The 17,495-nt window shown below is 40.4% G+C and overlaps 3 protein-coding genes across 3 annotated transcripts; 2 read left to right on the forward strand and 1 right to left on the reverse strand.

Annotated features, from left to right (window-relative positions):
* Positions 1 to 1,411: 1,411 nt before the first annotated feature.
* LOC127354714 (CDGSH iron-sulfur domain-containing protein 3, mitochondrial) lies at positions 1,412 to 4,521 on the forward strand. Its single transcript, XM_051384833.1, has 3 exons — positions 1,412 to 1,663; positions 2,494 to 2,610; positions 4,203 to 4,521. Exons 1-3 carry the CDS (start codon positions 1,571 to 1,573, stop codon positions 4,389 to 4,391), a joined length of 399 nt encoding a protein of 132 aa, XP_051240793.1. The 5' UTR covers positions 1,412 to 1,570; the 3' UTR covers positions 4,392 to 4,521.
* A 434-nt stretch (positions 4,522 to 4,955) lies between these two features.
* Positions 4,956 to 7,803, forward strand: LOC127354715 (CDGSH iron-sulfur domain-containing protein 3, mitochondrial-like). Its single transcript, XM_051384835.1, has 3 exons — positions 4,956 to 5,568; positions 6,475 to 6,591; positions 6,840 to 7,803. Exons 1-3 carry the CDS (start codon positions 5,482 to 5,484, stop codon positions 7,023 to 7,025), a joined length of 390 nt encoding a protein of 129 aa, XP_051240795.1. The 5' UTR covers positions 4,956 to 5,481; the 3' UTR covers positions 7,026 to 7,803.
* Positions 7,804 to 8,014: 211 nt separating this feature from the next.
* LOC127354711 (polycomb group RING finger protein 2) lies at positions 8,015 to 16,520 on the reverse strand. Its single transcript, XM_051384830.1, has 9 exons — positions 16,249 to 16,520; positions 15,483 to 15,610; positions 14,932 to 15,028; positions 14,785 to 14,840; positions 14,554 to 14,683; positions 14,212 to 14,251; positions 13,990 to 14,088; positions 11,702 to 11,782; positions 8,015 to 9,246 (listed from the first exon to the last, which is right to left on the reverse strand). The coding sequence occupies exons 2-9, from the start codon at positions 15,598 to 15,600 to the stop codon at positions 8,866 to 8,868; spliced, it is 1,002 nt and encodes a 333-aa protein (XP_051240790.1). The 5' UTR covers positions 15,601 to 15,610; positions 16,249 to 16,520; the 3' UTR covers positions 8,015 to 8,865.
* Positions 16,521 to 17,495: the final 975 nt, after the last annotated feature.

Below are 17,495 nucleotides of genomic sequence, written 5' to 3' on the forward strand. Positions count from 1 at the left end.
CTTTTGGGTGTTGATTTATCTGTTGGTGGTCCATGTACTTGAAGAGAGGAAAGGGGAAATTAATTAAATTGTAATACATTGAACTTAACAGTACCTAATATTAGAAAGAAATATTCCATAATTAGATATTAGGATTCTGCCAGAGTGAAAATGAGCTGCAGTGTTTATTGGATTTCTGTTGCCATGTGCTGTCCTTGGTACACCACTGGGACTACTGTTTGGGTACCTGAATGTGGGATGTCAAACCTTGTTTAATTACCAAGAAAAACATGTATACATTAGCCTACAATGTCAAAATGTCTGGCAATATTTATTTTAAAAATCCCACATGTCCCAATATTATCCTTATTATCATATTACAATATTCTGAATATATAAACTAATGATTCTTGTATATCCTAGCTGTTTGTTTACAGTTTTGTTCATCCGACTGAGTCAGGAATATTAAGATTATTTTACAGCTGGTGTAAGTGAGCTTGAAGCAGGTCCAAAGGGTATACACACCCTCTAACAGGGTTTTTATTGTCAAGAGTTTGTAAGCACCAGCTAATAGCTTTATTAATAGTTAACCAACAGTGTTGGGTTGTAACTCATTAAATGTAATCAGGATTTTGTAATCAGATTACAAAAATAAATGACTATTATCATCCCAGATTACATTTGAAAAAACAAATTAGATAAGGTAAATAATCAAAGATTGTTTTATTCTTTTAAATACGATCATTTGAAAATGCCAACCAATGCTCCATTAACCCATCACAAGCAGTCTGGTCTGACACACAGGGTTTCTTAGACAAGGGCTCCACTTTGTGGCGGACCTGACAGGAGGAAAGACCTCAAGATGAAAAGTTCAATTCATTTATCTGCATTGAAAATGTGTTGAGCTCTTTAAAGGGAACACAGTAATATTTATAGAACTCAAGTATTTGTAGTATCAGTATGTAAGTAATCAGACCCAACACTTAAAAAATAATGTATTAATGTTATGTATCCGTTAGGACCATTAATAAGCAGAGCTTCTGTGTTATCAGGTTATGAAAGGGACTTCTAGCTGGTGTTTAGCAGACCCAAACTTTAAAATAAAATATCCTTTATGAATGATTGATGGTTTGATTTCTCTAAAAACGGCATTATTACTAAATAGAAACCGAACATGTGTTTTCATTAATGACCTTTTACTGGCCTATAAAGCACCAGTAAGTGATTTATGAACCATAAATAAAACTGAGTTACATCGTATAAACGCTTACAAAGAGAGCCTTTATAGGAGCTTCTTTCTGCTCTCTCACGGTGGGTTTTTACAGCGGGCTGAGCAGTCTGAGGAGGAAGAGGAGGAAGAGGAGGAGGGGGCGACGGGACAAACAAATTACGAAGGAGTGGCTTTAGCTGGAGCTTGTTTACAGTCGTAAACCAATCACCTGTGCTGTGTGTCAGAGGGCGGCCATGTTGGAAGTTTTACTAGAGTCCGCCCAAGTGGAGCCCGTCCAAGTTTCCTGAGGCAGCTGACTGAAGACAGGATTCCCTCCCGACAAAGTACCGACATAGCGACTTCACTTGGACTTCAGACACAATGAACACAGCCGGCTTCGTAGTCGCAGTGCGGAGAGGATGCACACAGACCTTCAGACGTCCTCCTCTGCCTCTTCCTGTTTCCTCCTCTATGGTGAGCCCAAACATTGCACTGCACATCTGCCACTAAAAGTCTTATTGTTTATGTTAGTGGGTCGTTTTAATGTTACCTTTACAGACGTCCCGCCGTTGTAAGGAGTGTTTCAGAGCGCTGAGTCATGGCAAAAAGCCTACAATGCATACTTTGTTTCTAATGCAAACACTAAATCTGACACACCTTCCTTCATTCACCTTTGCCACTGATGTGTTTAGGTAATGAGCCTGCAGGCCACAGAGGATGGCTGTAGGCCTCATTAACGTGGCTTCATATGGTTATCTGTGATCTGTCATTCAGGTATATGGATATATCTGTCAGAAAGGATCTATAATGTGGTCGGCTGGTGTAAAATGCCTTCTTGTTCACATCAAATGTAAATGTTTTATATCAGTGAATCAGTAGCCTGCTGGGTATTTTACCCTCCATACATTGTGTCTTCTAAAAACATATGTCTGCTCACAACCCTGGGTGTCCGCAGGGTCTTAAAATGTATCAGATATATGAATTTGACAGGTCTTGATTGGATTAATACCAACCCTAATCATTTCAACTTTCAGACTGTTGTGTAACTGTTTTATGTTTCTGTCTTATTGTAAGTACGTCTATTCACAAAATGTCACTACTTGTATAAAGTTGCATTTTTCATTCTCACTTTTAAATGTGTTTTTTTTCTTCTTCTCCAAACTACAAAACTAATACAGATTTTCCTTCATATCTTTCGTACTGTTTTTGCCAGTATGGACATAAAAAAAAGTCTTAATTGTCTTAAACCCTGGAGTATATACCTGCTGCTGCTCTGTGTCACATACAGCTCACTCTGTCTGCAGGTTCAGTGCTGCCGGCAGTCCACAGAGATTGTCTCTGCGGCCCGGATGCCCTACAGAGTGAAGGTGTCTGCTGGGAAACGGTATGCCTGGTGTGCCTGTGGACACAGTAAGAAACAGGTGAGTGTGTGTGTGTGCGCGCCAGTCACGGCTCATTAACTGCCGTCTATATGCTCAGTTTACATTCCCACCAGCTGGACAGCTGCCTTCTGAGAGGCACATTGCTGGCAGAGACTTGAATTTCCTCAGCCAGCGAAGAGCATGCACAAACTAAGGTTAGGGTTGGACACTTTATGTCATCAAACTGTTATATGTGTGCAGAGATCTCAGTAATATAAAGGAGAGGGCCAGACTGTTACTAAACCTTCACCAGGCGACTTTGAACTTTGATAGCAAAAGTTAACAGACTGGATGTGAATGACCATTTGACTTCATTACCCAGAAATCCTGTATGTTAGCATAACACGTGGGATCAACCCTGACTGAGAATAGGGTTGTTAATGCCTTTTTTCAAGACAGATTTTTGACTTATCATAGCAGGAAAAACTCTATTCACAGTATGTAATGGTAGTGAGGCAGCATGCACAGTAAAGTAGGGCACTGAAACAGACACATCAACAATTAGTCGATAACTCAATTAGTTGTCGACCATTAAATTCAATGCCAACTATTTTGATAGTTGAGTAATCATTTTAAAATATCCAAATTCTCTGATTTCAGCTGCTCAGATGTGAGTATTTTCTGGTTCTTCACTCCTCTGCAACAGTCAACTGAATATCTTTGGGCTGTGGACAAAACATTTGAGGATGTAAACTTTGGCTTTGAAAAACACTGATAAACATTTTTCACAAATTTCTGTCATTTCATGGACCAATCTACTAATTGATTAATTAAGAAATTGATCAACGGATTAATCGCTAATTAAAATGATTGTTAGTTGCAGCCCTAAAATAGTGTAGCCTATATACACTTGTGCTTTTGTTGCTATGGGTAAAATGTCTGCTGTGGTAAAGGAGTAAAAATCATTTAATTTAAAGGTCTCGTACACTTTTCTGGTGTTTTATGTGAAGTTCTGATATCCATCAGAAGATATATTTATGGTTTTAAGTACCTTTAAGTGTCTAATATAGTTTTACATCTCCTCTCTCACACTTCTCTCCAGAGCTGTAGCGAGAACCGGGGTGTTTTGTGTTGTTTTGTCTCATTAATATTAATGAGCGTCTCTTCTGATTGGCTAATTGTTTTCTGACTGACACACAGTCAGGCCAACCACAAGTAACGGATTGTTGCCCACCTAGACGGTTGTTCCTGATGGATCATTTTGATACTTTCACAGTATTTATATTGCACCTAGACCTGCTTTATTATCAAAAAAGGCATAGAAATCTCACTTTCTACAATATGGGCCCTTTAAAATTACAATATGATGCTATTAAAACTATTGGGTGTATACATAATGTTTCCAACCCGTGTCTGAACTATTTGTGTACTTCTTTGAGTACACAGGCTGGAAAAGGGAAAAAAAACAAGTGTGTTTTGGATAGTTACATCATCAAAATGCATTCAATAATGGATGTGCTGTTAGGGATATAAACTTAAGTCAGAATAATCCAAAAAGTAGTCAAGAAAAATGCTAAATTGACATTGAAATACTTAAACATTATGTGAACTGAAGTCTGTGTCCTCACACCTTTTTTCTCCCTCTCTCTCAGCCTTACTGTGACGGAGCTCACAGGATAAAAGCTCCGAGCATCTCTCCTCTACGTTTCACCCCTGAAAAGGACAGGATGGTCATGCTGTGTGCCTGTAAGGAAACCAAAAACGCGCCATACTGTGACGGCTCGCACTTTAAGGTCATATTCCAGGATTTAGTGAAGTCGGTGAAAGGCATCTTTAAATGAACAGCATTCAAGATGTCTGCACTGGGAGGCCAAGGACCAGTAACCTTAAATACAAAACAGAAAACAATGACAAGTATATATATTTTTGTAACCAGTGTTTGCATTACCCATTAAAAATGCTTGAAAACCAGTGTTGTCCAAGTCAAAGCAGCTTGTCCCAAACCTAAGCAATGACAAACTGACTATTATGTTTCTTCTGATGTTGATTTATTAATGTCTCTGACTTTTATGTAGATTTTTTATTATTTATTTTTATTGTTTCCTTTGATTGATAGTGACAGCTGGGGAGTGTCAGGAAAGGGGGGTGGTGGAAGAGAAAGGGGATGACACGCAGCAAAGGGCCACAGGTCGGACTCAGATGCTGGGCCGCTGCAGAAATGTATCCATTTGTATTGTAATAGACCTTTTTCACAACAGCCATTGAGACATAAAACAGTAGGATAAACACAGGTGCAATGGTTCTAATTATTGTTCTGTTACATTCCAGTGAGCCAACATGCAAAATAGTTAATAATAATAATAATAATGTTTCACCTGAATGGAACAGTTGGTAACACATGTTTACCCTACTGCGTTATGTCAAAATGGCTGCTGTGAAAAAGGTCTATAATGTCTTAATTTGTGTTAAAAATATTGGTATCCCCTTTGTATAACTTTATAAGAGGTAAACTGCACTACAGGTCCCCAAATTCCCAGAAAAAACAGAGGACATGACCTCAATAGCAGTTAGGTCTTGAATGCTGAATTATCCTAGTGTTAGCTACTTCTTTATTGTTTGGACATTGAACATCACTTCAATTCAATCTGTGGCCTGGTCGATAGCAGCCTCCTGATTGGGTCAGCTTCTAACACGTGACCATACAGGAAGTGATTTCTATAATCTCCTTGGTCAGCTGTCGGGTTGTGAAATCTTGCACTCTTCCTCGGGGAGTGTGATTTATTTTTCTTCCTCTGTTTGACCTTTTATACTTTCTGTAGCTGTGACGTCATTGGGGCTTTGAGTCACGTTCACGGTTCTTTTCACCGGCGCGCGACTTGGACAGTAGCCAGCTGAGGCTGCTCTGAAGTTGAACTGTCATTGGAAACAGACATGAACACGTTGGTGACCAAAGTAGACCTCAAATGGATCAGTTTCACCTTGAGACAACCTTGGATAACCTCTAGGGCAGCTTCCAAGGTAAATGAAGCCCTTTTATAAACCCCTGCCTCCTTTAAACATGATAAACTTTCCTCTGTTAGTCGGCCGACTGAGTATTATTTGGACAATGTTGTAGACTTCAGTGCACTTTTGAGACTTAATTCCTACCACGACACCTTTTAGACAGAAATACTGTACCGTCCATTATTTTCTAAACACGACCGCCTCGTACTAGCCCCCTGACAGCAGCCTATAGCCTATAAAGAAGCTATGAATAGTAGAACCACCTGCTGTGTAGCATCAGAGCCCCTGCACAGACACAGCTGTTTTTAATCCCAGCCTGATTAGACCTTCCCTCAGGACTGTCTGGGCCGGACTGACACCGTTTATGTTAGCTTTAACACACTTTAAGCACAAATACCTACAGCTCTGACTCTGACCCAGCAGCGCTCAACCCATATTCAGTGTAAAAAGAGGCTGGAGCAAAATGGCTTTAACACACCTGGGTGGGTTGAGAGGCCATTCTTAAAATACCGTTTAACCGGTCTAACAGAACTGACTGAGACTCAGGGAGAGGTCAGCCTGCACACAGCCACAGAGTTTAGAGAGGAGGTCTAATCAGGCAGAAGTGAAAACACCTGTGGTGTTCCATAGGTATGTAGAGGCTTTAAAGGGACAGTTCACCCCAAAATCAAAAGTAGTCCTTTATTTTATCAGTCTGGATTGTTTTGGTGTGATTGGAATATGGGAATCGTCATGCTTTCATTACTAATAATGAGCTGTTCTTAGCTATAGACGCCATGGGTCGCCTTCCACTGAGTCCAGCATGTTGTTTTGCGTTACACATGCTCAATTAATTGCAATCTGCAAATTCACTGCTAGATGCCACTAAATCCTACACACTGGACCTTTTAGCTGAGTTCTCTTATATGCTTCTGTCCACAGGTCCAGCTCTCCACACTTCCTCCAGAACCTGTCATACCCTCTAAGAAGCCTTTCAAAGTGGAGCTGGTCGGTGGAAAGCGTTACTCATGGTGCACCTGTGGACACAGCAAGAAACAGGTAAAACCACTGTTTGACATCATCTGTATATATAGCTAAGAGTTTATTGTTTACTGTTTATTGTCTACTTTCTATATCTAGCAAAGAGTTTATTGTCTATCTTGTACTGTATTTTTTTTTATACCTCTTTATTTTACACTGTTTTGTAAGCGGCTGGAAATTAAATTTCCTTGCGGGAGTCATCCCAAAAGGATCAATAAGTCTAAGTCTCTATCACTCCTGTCTAAAGTACATGTTTTATCTTTCAGCCTTTCTGCGACGGAGCCCACAAAACCAAAGCCCAAGGCCTGTCCCCGCTACGCTTTGTCCCAGAGAAAGACGCCACGGCTTGGTTGTGTGGTTGCAAGTACACAAACAATCCGCCTTACTGTGACGGCACGCACAAGCAGGACTTCGTCATATCTGCCCCGCTACATGAGCAAACTGATTCTTGAAAAGGAATGCAGAGAGATCTTTGAACTGAACAGCACATGTAAACTGATTGACCATTTCAAGTGTCTGATTCTTGTGTCTTATCAGTATTTCTCTCAGTGCTTGACAGAGAAGAGAGTGGCTATGAAAAGCCCTTGCTTTCTGTCGTTTATCAGGGAAACAGGGTTGAATGATAAGATGATATACTGTCTGAGGGTGGAGATTTTACCACCACACTCTGTAGAAAAGGATGTTAAAGATGGGATATAACAGTATTATCTTCAATACTACTCAAGATCTAGAGAATGCTTTTACAGGAGAATATTGTCTGTGTAGAGGTTTTAGACTGTGAAGTGTGTGTATGAAGGGAGGATGTAATAGTGCAGTGTCCTACAGCTCACTCCGTAAAGTAGCATATCTGTCAGGGCCATAAATCCTCCTCTCCACATATAAAATGCCACATTATTTTTTAACTTTTGGGGATGTATTTATATGCTTCTGACAGAAACTTCATCATGTCAACCAGGGTTGGCCCTGGCGGACCTGCAGATAGGACCCAGAGAAAAGTGCTAACTGTATCTTCTTCCAAGCAGCTTTGCACGTGAGCTACTGACACATTTTGGGTTAGGGTACACGCACACACTATTATTAATACATTTAAACCTTGCCTGTTCAGAGAACTATGCCACAATGAGTGATCTGAACACTTTGTGCTGTAGCTCACTGTAGGAAACTGCACTGAAAAAGAGCTGTTGACATTACATTATGTACCTGTAATTATTAAACTGATTACATTTTTAATCTGTAACTGCCTGATGAGTGAGAGAGAGAGAGAGAGCTGCCGCAAAGGGCAACAGGCCGCTGCTTTAAGGACTCAGCCTTGGTACATGGGGCACCAGCTCTACCAAGTGAGTTATGTATTTAGTTTTTTTACCTCTCCATTTGTGCTACATCCACAAAAGCATGCTTCACAATCTGCTACATTCATGGAATCATAAACAGGACACTCAGGTCAGAAAAACCTAGTAAGTAAACATTTTATTGACCTAAAACATGCACATATGGCTGATAAAAAAGTATCATTGTTTGTTGAAAAGAAACAAAAGGAATGTTGAAAATATGGAACAACAACATACATGGCCAAATATTCAAATCCCTTTTGAGTTCTTTGACTGCGAGAGAGAACGTGGTCTGCTGACAAACAAATGCTTGCAAGCATGGTAGTGCTTGGTATTCTGTAAATATAAATGCTTCTCCTGTCGGAAAATACTTGTTGGTTTGGGTTGTGTGATTTGACCTCAACAAAGTGCATCAACAGTTATATGTAATGTACCTGTGTTACCTGATGAGCGGTTGCCTATACTGGACACTTATACAGCAGTTATTAACATGACTGTTCAAAGGCGAGGATTAGCTTTTTTTCTTCTTTACATCCAACTCCTGCAGCGATGTACACTGCAATGCCTCTCAGCATTTTGTCTCAAGTTTAATGGAGCCAAATGAACGCTGATGGAACTATGGAAATGAAACAGACCCACTGCATATACAATACAAAACGATTACAATATCTTGTATAAAAGATAAGTTTATACATATGTATGCACACATGCTCACATTTGATACATACTGTACAGTTTGTATGTGTGCACTGTTCTAGTCTAACACACAAACACACACACGCACATACATACATACAAGTGTCTATTTGGCTGCACTTTTCAGTCTTTCCTGCTGAAAGATGATGACCGTAATCTTCCTCCGGTTTGTCCAGGAGGAAGAAGGCTTGAGCTCGTCTTTTTACTCTGTAGAAAGAAAGAAGGGAGCAATTCCAGTACTGTCCTCCCCACTGCCCCCGTATGCACGTTAGGTTGTCGGAGGCAAACCGCTTTTGTCGGCTCCCCTCGCCTCCTCTTTGCCGGCCCCAGAGCTTGTGCCGTTGACAGTCACCTTCCGAGCGTTGGCGCCCTGTTTGGAGACGAGAGTGTGTCGCTGAGTGTTGTTGGGCACAGTGGTACCGTTGGAGCTTTGGATGGCGGGAGAGAGGTCATGGGACGCAGGGCTGGACTGCGAGGAGGCTCGGGGCGGCTGGGCTGTGGCGGGACTGTGGACTTTGTCACTCTGGGAGTCGCTCTCTGACGTCGGACTGGTGTTGACGCCATCGGAGTGGCCCTGGGCGGCAGACTGGGACGGCCTCCTGCGCTTCCGGGTGGGTTTGACCAGATACTGCAATGGGATGGGTCCAGTCTGCACAGAGGTACACACATTGTTAGGACTGTGGATAAGAGCTCAGGTTTTATAATTCACCAATATGTGGGCACATTTATAGACAGAACTTGCTGTCTTTAACAGTTTAATGATAAGGCTGGTGAAAAATTGTCAACAAATTTAGTGAAAGACCAGAACCATCACTGAATAGATCCTATTAAGTATTATCTGTGTCCCATTGTTGTCCAAAAACTATTAAAAACACTATTGCACTGGGTGACATATTCCTTAATTATCTCACACACACACACACACACACACACACACACACACACACACACACACACACACACACACACACACACACACACACACACACACACACACACACACACACACACACACACACACATACACTGTCCTGCTGCTGTCAATACTCTGCACTATTAAAGTAATATTTGCCAAAAACTACAGTTCCCACTGCTGTTTTGTTACCAGTTTTTAAAGAATCACATCTTTATTAGGAATGAATAAGCCTGGGCTGAGAGGCAAAGAAAGGGTAGGATGGAGAGGTATTTTATTTTGGTCTTTTCATCAGATCAGATCGCCAGCCCCATCCTTTAATATAACAATGTTGTTTGTTACCTAAGGACAATTGACAAAAAGGATATTGATATTAGTAGGAACTACTCAATTCATGTCATTTTTTATAATATCAATCTCAGTTAAACCATCTCAAAAAGAGGGTTATCAGCTCACTCTGTCCACCCAGGATACCCCAACTCCGCTGTGAGTGCGTCCATATGAAAAGGGAGTTTATAGCAAATGGCCAACCACGTGAATATGGACTCTCAATGAGCAACATACTCGATAAGATGATACTATTGATTTTTGTTGGCATGTTTCACTAACGCAGCAGCAACATGAACTATAAACATATAACCAAAACAAAAATAAACAAAAATAAAAAAAACAGCAGCAATAAGTTAAAATGACTGTGGCATTATGTAAACGTGTTTTCCACAATGTCAGCATGATGAAGGACTATAGTTATTGCTTTCTGTTGATACAAATTGTGTTTTAGAGGAGCTCCCTCCAAAAACATCAGTCAGTCATTGGTTTTAGTTTATGTGGGGAAACTATGAGTCAGCTTTATTTTCATCTTTTAATGACAGCTGCGTTATTGTCACGTTGCTGTACAGATGAGAGCAGGGACTAGTTTGAAATCTAGACAAACACTGAGAAGCTACATTGTGAGAAAATCAACCTCACAAGACAAACTACAATCTGACATTGACAAAAAACTAGGGATCATGGGACTTTGATCATTTCATGCACAAAAAAAGTTACTATTTGGCTGCTGACTCTTGGAGCTGCAGTTTCCTACAAACATTTGAATGCACCAAACATTAATGCTGGAGTAGCAGCCATCCAAATGTTAACAGGAATAGAATGCTAGATAGATAGATTATGAGCTCTTATTGGCTCCTTATTATGTAATCAATCTGAAAACATAAAAGCATGCACAAAAGAATTGTCAGCAGTGAACTCGAGTGATTTGTAGTATGTTAGTCCTGGAAACACTGCAAAGAGGGGAAAATCAGGGAGACCACAGTGCTTCTTCTGTTTCTGCAGAAAGCCCACAAACAACTGGCCAGTTCTAGGTGTTCTGTAAAGTCCACTGGATCCTGGAGTGATGGTAGTGTCCTGAGGCGACTGTGTTTATCAGAATCCAAACACCTGAACATAACTGCACAAAGCAGACTACCTCCCTAAACCCTGAAGGTTAACGAACTTCTAAACATGTAGCTTCATTACTGAGCATTCCTTCCAGGAAGTTGTGATTGCAACAATCAACCAATCCCTGTGAATTCTGCACAACCTTCCAATTCTGTCCAATCACCGCAACCTTTCTGCAAATTTTACCAACCATTGTAGTTTCCCAAGAAAACAATTGAGCCAAACTCACCTCCTTGTTTCTGGTCGTAAAGATGCAGACATGGGTCCCATGAATGTCTCACATTTGCCCTGTCCAATTTTATTCTCATGGTTTTATTCACACTGGAACAAGTTGCCTTGAATTTTTTATGAATTATACAAAATAATAGCTAATTCTTTTTTTTCAATTTTCACTTTCTCCAGCAATTTCATCGCAAAATAAATGCCTAAAAACATTGAACATGTATCACAATTTCTTTTAGAAAAGCTGCCGTGAAATCAGGTATTTCAGGCCACAACATTCCCCAAAAAAGCCAGTGAAATCCTGGAAGGACTGACTGATCTCCCTCTGGTTCAAATCTTTAACAGACACTATGATTTAAAGCACTGGTACTTTTCTCATTTCAAGCCAACCTAAAGACAGATTACTCATCCCATTTGACTGAAACAACAAAAAAATTAAATTACACTAACTACAAGAAAGACAAGAGTGATCCAGTTCAGGTTTGTTAAATATTTGTGGTCCACAGTATTTAGTATCAAAGCTGTCACTCACCCGTCTCCACTCATAGAAGTAGGCGATATCCATTAGTGTGTAGTAGTCCTTCAAGGGCTCATCTCCATACAACACCTCCACCTGTAACACACAGTCAAATATCAGTTAACACAACGTGACCAGCCGAAAGCTTCCGTCTGCCAGATCTTCGCATTACATGGTTTATATTTCCTCCTTTGGAAAATTAGATCTATTGTAGTGCAATGAGTTCTGATGTGTAGGAATGCATGATTCTACTAAACCAAGTGATGCATTTCAGTTACCCAGCTGTATGGATTTTTCCCAAGGCTGATATCAGTATTATTAGACTGAAACTGAAGTAAAATAAAACATTTTAGTACTAATACAGTGTAAGGATTCCACTGAAATCAAACTTAATCTTGAACTTGAAAACTGGCCCATTATTGGCAAACCTACTGCTACAGCTGAAGTCCCGTCCTGCTTCCAGGCATGCTTTTATTCCACTGGCCTCAATTACTTTTACATAGAAGTTGAAAGGCTAAAAACATGGTGCTGCTGTACAGCGAGTAACTCATCATTTCAGCATGGGCTGCACTTATTTCCGCAGTATTCAATAACATCACTTTCTGAAAGGTTTAGATCAAAGAGCTTTATAAAAAGGGACGGAGAGGAAAAGACCACAATAAAAAGTGTTGTAAAAGCTGCACTGAGAGACAAACCGGTGGACAGATGCACAAATAAATAACATTTTTAAATGTCACAGCATAATTTTTGCTGGGTTCATGTCTAATAATTACCGTAATAACCACTTTACTACCTGTAAACACTGTTCAGGTGAAGAACTGTCCTGACAGTACTTAAAGTCACTAAAGTCATGAACAATAAAATAAATCTCTCCCCTCGCTAACTTCGGTCCGTCTCATTCCGTGGAAGTGAATACAAAAGGCAGGGTTAGATGACAGTGAAACCCTTGTTGTATAATCTTGCTTGTTGCTGATTGGCTCGTAGGGACCGGGTCCTGCTACAGCTACATTATAACCATTGTTTGCCATGCATGCTATGTAGCTGCAATGACATACTTGATGTTTACACCGGATTAGGATTTGACAGTGCATCTGTGTCTAATGCCACACTCACATCATACCGTACAGACCATTATTAATAGCTAGTAAGAATTTCAGCCAGCTACAAAATCTGCCCCTTTGGTAAAAACTCAAAGTATCAAACAAACAGTGGCAAGATGGCTGCCACTATCACGGCCAGTTACATTTAAATAAAAAACAATGTTATTAACACAAAAACAAACAATTTACCTCATTAAAAGCTATACTGTCTTTGTATGTGGTTTCACTTGTTAGAAAGCTGCTAACTAGCAGTGGTGGTACAGATCTTGGAATAATGTTAACATTCCCAACAATTGTTGAATACTGACAAATTAGCAAAAGATGGATCATATTTTTTTTTTTTTATAGCAGACATTTTGACTAGTGAAAGCAGTAAAAGCATAGGTGCAATTAATCAAATAATTATAATGACCATTACTGTGAATGCTGGCTCACTGCGACGCTGCCACAGAATTTTATTTGTTTGTTTGTTTGATAGGGGCAGAGCACATTCATTAATGCTCATTAAGAACATCAATATAAAAATAGAAGATGTAAACATAACAGGGATAGCAAAAATGCAATGTTGTTACAACAGTTGCCTACCAGTATTTACACATCCAGCAGATATGGAGCAACATTAGCATTTATTGGGGGTATTTTCTGTGTTTACCTGATGAATAAAAATCCAATATTTACTCTTTTTACTCTTCTTTACTCCTGAGAAAAATATCTGTCCGTTTAAAGTCTTAAACTTCTCAATGCTCCAATATGTTGGCTGACTTTCCTTTGGATGCTCAGCAGGAAGTGTGCCTGTTACAGCTGAAAACAAGGCCGATGACAGCAGTGAAGTGAAAAAAAACAGTGAAGTTACAGGCTGTAAAATCAAAACAATGCGCTAAAAAACACTAAAATGCTCTGTGTAATTAATGTGTAAGGGATCACTTGCAAACCCAGTCATTTGATCCAATGTTAAAAATAGCTTTAATTCGTTTTTCGAGCAATGTCCCTCAGTTTGGGCACATATGATTTTGTCTGTTTGGAGCTCTGTTTGTGATCATCCTGTGTTGACAGCTGACAAATGAATGCAACCTCATATGACCCAGCCACGACTGGGATTACGTTACTTTAGAGTTAAAAGTCATTTTACACCAAGAATTTATATTACTGCGTCTAAACCCTGAGGTATGCTACGTAATCAATACAGCGAGAGTGTCTAATTACCCGATAGTTGTTGGGAATATCCATCTTGCTTCGGAGGAACTTCGCTAAGTGCATGACGGACATGGCTGCTGGGCACTGTAGGAAGCGTTTACCATTGGACTGAGAACAGAGAGGAGAGTGGAGAGGGGGGGGCGTAAATCCAGGGTGAAGACCAGAAAAACACATTAGGCTTCAACTACTGCTTTACCCAACTTTGCTTTTTTATCTAAAATCCAGCTTTACCTTGTCTCCTTCCATCTCTGAGCGCTGCCTCTCATTATTTCTGCAGGCAAATATTCAACAAAAAGAAAAGGTGTTAAACAATTATTAACCATTCTTTCCACGCACACAGAAAACCATATTCAGAGAGACTTACAGCAGGTTCAAACAGCCTCGCTCTAATTTCACTTCTATTTAATATGGGCCTTACTTGCATATTTAAGTAACTCCACTCTATTGATAATGATCAAATAATTGTGTTTCGTTGTTTTTGTCTCAGCAGCAAGTTTCCAGTAAACAGACCCGAACATGAAAAATTCAGTGTTTTTGTGTTGTTTTTTTTTAAATGAGAAAAAACTGACTCACTTGTTCCTCTCATAGAACTGTATGGACAGACTGATGATTTCATCTTCTGCTATGTTAAATGTCTCCACCACTTCCCCCGGTTCCAGCACACGATTCTCTGCATAGAAGTCCCGCCTCCGTTTCATCTCATCTGAAAGCAGCACACGAGGGAAAATGAGCATCCATTGGTGAAGAAATGAATCATAAAATGGGAAAATGTTGCTCTACAGCCTCACAAAACAATGGTCTTACCTTTGAATAACCCTGGAACAAGCTTATAAACAATATCTTGTAGAGTTTTGTCCGCTCTGGAAAAGAAAGGTTTTCATGTTGGTAAGCGCGTGTTTTTTTAAAGTGTTTTTAAAAACAGCCGATGTCTATAAAAGCATCATAACTGACCTGATGCTGAGCTGTGGACACGTTTTGTGAACCTGGACGTCACATCGAGGGCAGAACTTATTTGTCTCCAGGAAGGCAACGATACAAGTTTTACAAACTGTGCAGAGAGAGAGGACACAGACAGATGCTGAAACACAACTGTGTGTTCACCTCACAGAGTGGACACTTGCAATTCAAAATAACAGAATAATTCAGTGCTGCTTTTGTTACATTTTTGCTAAGCAAAGGACTGAAACCCCTTAACAGTCCATCACCAGCCTCCACAGCTACCATGGAGCTGAACCTCACACACTGTCAACACAAATGCTTTCACATGCATTACATTGTTATTGTGCACACAGACATTCCCTGAAGTAAACCTCCCACAGGACTGGTTTAAAAAATGATCATTAAGATGGAGTCACAGTATATGACTCAACATCATGCTCACCTCCAACATGAGCAGGAGAGATCTGCTCAATATACAGAGGATTGTAATGCTAAGGTCACACTGGGGTTAATGGTAACACTGTGCATGCATGTAAGGTGATGCTTTCATGTGAGGGACTTACAGGAGTGCAGGCACTCTACGATGGTTGTAGCATCAATTAAGTACCCAGCGCACAGTGGACATGTGAGTTGTGGATTCAGATCTGTGATTTTAATCCGGTTGGGCTGCATTTTATCCATCTGGACAGATCTGCAGAGGAAACAGACAACAACATGAGAGCTTCTTGTTACACTGCAACACACAGGAGTCCGTGTAAATGTGCATAATGCTTGTTGAGACTATTAGTCCTTTCTCATATGGTCAATGAGTGGCTGCTCCCGCAGACAATGTCTGCAGCTCGTCCTTGGGACAGCAGCTTGTGAAAGCACAACAAAGAGAGCTGATGGCCAACAAAAAACAACCGGGATGACATGCTGTAGCGGTAAATAACGTGAGGAGAGCAGGAGCCGTGCAGCTAAATGCAGCCTGTGTGGTGGTACACAGCAGCCGACTATTGAATCGCCCCTGTGTGGCCTCATCTTGTGCATCAGCTCAGCTCCTCGACCAGCGGACCAACAAAGAGCGTTTGCATTTCCCCGGAGCTCCGCCGTCCGACCGGGCACCACAACCCAACACATCCCGAGAAAACGCCAACACTGAAGGGGGGCTGCAGAGCCACAGAAAATCACACTGGTACACAAAGCAGCCATCTTAAATTCACTGACAGGGCTGTATCAGGAGGCGAACAAGAGAGACTCAAAATGTGACACCGTGCACTTTGTGTGCGCCTCAGCAAACAGCGGGGCGATGAGCCCGATAAACAGCGATCACCGACGCTCCGTTCCTACCTGATCAGACATAAAAGTTTCCCTCTCCTCCCAACGAGGATCCAGGTAAATTATTTGGACTTGGGCAGAATTTGCAGCAGCGCCAGAAAATGGCTTTTTTCAGCACCGTCAGAGGACTGCCCATTTTGGATCACGTGATATTATTTTGTCGCCTCGTTCTCGGGGCACACAGGGTATCCTCTGCAGGCCCTGCTCACTTCTACACATTCATTTATCCTGCGCCGGCCCGCCATCACGTTCAGGATTTTTGGATTTATTTCACCTCTGTTTATTTAATTATTCCATGCATTAAGTGGCACAGCCGAGGCTTCGCCACGCCCTCTGATTGTTAATGATTCTGTCTGCATTACCGACAGAGGCCCTGCAGGCCTCAGGTCCCGGGGCCGAGCTCAGGGTTGGGCCCACAAAGACTGTGGAAGTTGATTGGAAATTTGCACGTCTTGTTCCGTTTTCATTTTAATTATTTAAATAAAATTTTAAAAGTAAATATGTCATATTTATATTCTACGTTGATAGTAGAAGTAATACATAAAACTGTCAATTGTAAGATAGTAATAAATGAAATATAGAATGATTTACATGACAGAAAAACAATGAAAGAATAAATGTATACTAGTGCTGCAACTGTATGAGTTCCACGGTATGATAACCGCCGGTTTCATGGTAGGCTATATGGGTCACTAAATTGTTATTATCAGTCACAGTGACCCTCAATGGAATGAACACAGAGGGTTTTTTTGGTTGAACAAACGCTTTATTATAATTTCACAAAATATTATGTGCTATATTTTTTTTTATAACACTAATACAGTAGAGTTCAACACTGTAGTATTAAACTCTAGATAGGTAAGTATGACAAACATCAATTTTCATAACCACAGTATATGGTATCAGTATGCTGCTGCAACCTGAGTCAGAAATGATTATTTTCACTGTATACTGGGACTTATTGAAATACTGAAGTATTCTTACTACAGTGAAATACAATGATTTTATTTGCATCATGTACCAAATTAGCAGTGGTGGAAAAGTATAATGTGTAAAGTATATTTACTCAAGTACTGGTACAATTTTGAAGTAAGTGTACTTTAGTTGAGTATTTCCATTTTCAGCTTCTCAGTACTCCACGACATCTCAGAGGGAAATATTGTACTTTTTACTCCACTATATGACTTTTGCAGGTTCAGATAATTAATACAACAGTCAACAAATAACCATATTATTATGAAGGTAACACTTTAATGATC

The sequence above is a fragment of the Dicentrarchus labrax genome, unplaced genomic scaffold (assembly GCF_905237075.1).
Source record: "Dicentrarchus labrax unplaced genomic scaffold, dlabrax2021, whole genome shotgun sequence".
NCBI classification, from domain to species: Eukaryota; Metazoa; Chordata; class Actinopteri; family Moronidae; genus Dicentrarchus; species Dicentrarchus labrax.

Excerpts from the sequence above, each read along its gene's own strand:
- LOC127354714 (XM_051384833.1), top strand. The coding sequence starts at position 1,571 with ATGAACACAGCCGGCTTCGTAGTCGCAGTGCGGAGAGGATGCACACAG. Across the intron at positions 1,664-2,493 it reads TTCCTGTTTCCTCCTCTATG|GTTCAGTGCTGCCGGCAGTC; the intron begins GTGAGCCCAAAC and ends CTCTGTCTGCAG. Across the intron at positions 2,611-4,202 it reads GTGGACACAGTAAGAAACAG|CCTTACTGTGACGGAGCTCA; the intron begins GTGAGTGTGTGT and ends CCTCTCTCTCAG.
- LOC127354715 (XM_051384835.1), top strand. The coding sequence starts at position 5,482 with ATGAACACGTTGGTGACCAAAGTAGACCTCAAATGGATCAGTTTCACC. Across the intron at positions 5,569-6,474 it reads CCTCTAGGGCAGCTTCCAAG|GTCCAGCTCTCCACACTTCC; the intron begins GTAAATGAAGCC and ends TTCTGTCCACAG. Across the intron at positions 6,592-6,839 it reads GTGGACACAGCAAGAAACAG|CCTTTCTGCGACGGAGCCCA; the intron begins GTAAAACCACTG and ends TTTATCTTTCAG.
- LOC127354711 (XM_051384830.1), bottom strand. The coding sequence starts at position 15,600 with ATGGATAAAATGCAGCCCAACCGGATTAAAATCACAGATCTGAATCCA. Across the intron at positions 14,841-14,931 it reads TGTCCACAGCTCAGCATCAG|AGCGGACAAAACTCTACAAG; the intron begins GTCAGTTATGAT and ends TTTCTTTTCCAG. Across the intron at positions 11,783-13,989 it reads ATATTCCCAACAACTATCGG|GTGGAGGTGTTGTATGGAGA; the intron begins GTAATTAGACAC and ends TGTGTGTTACAG.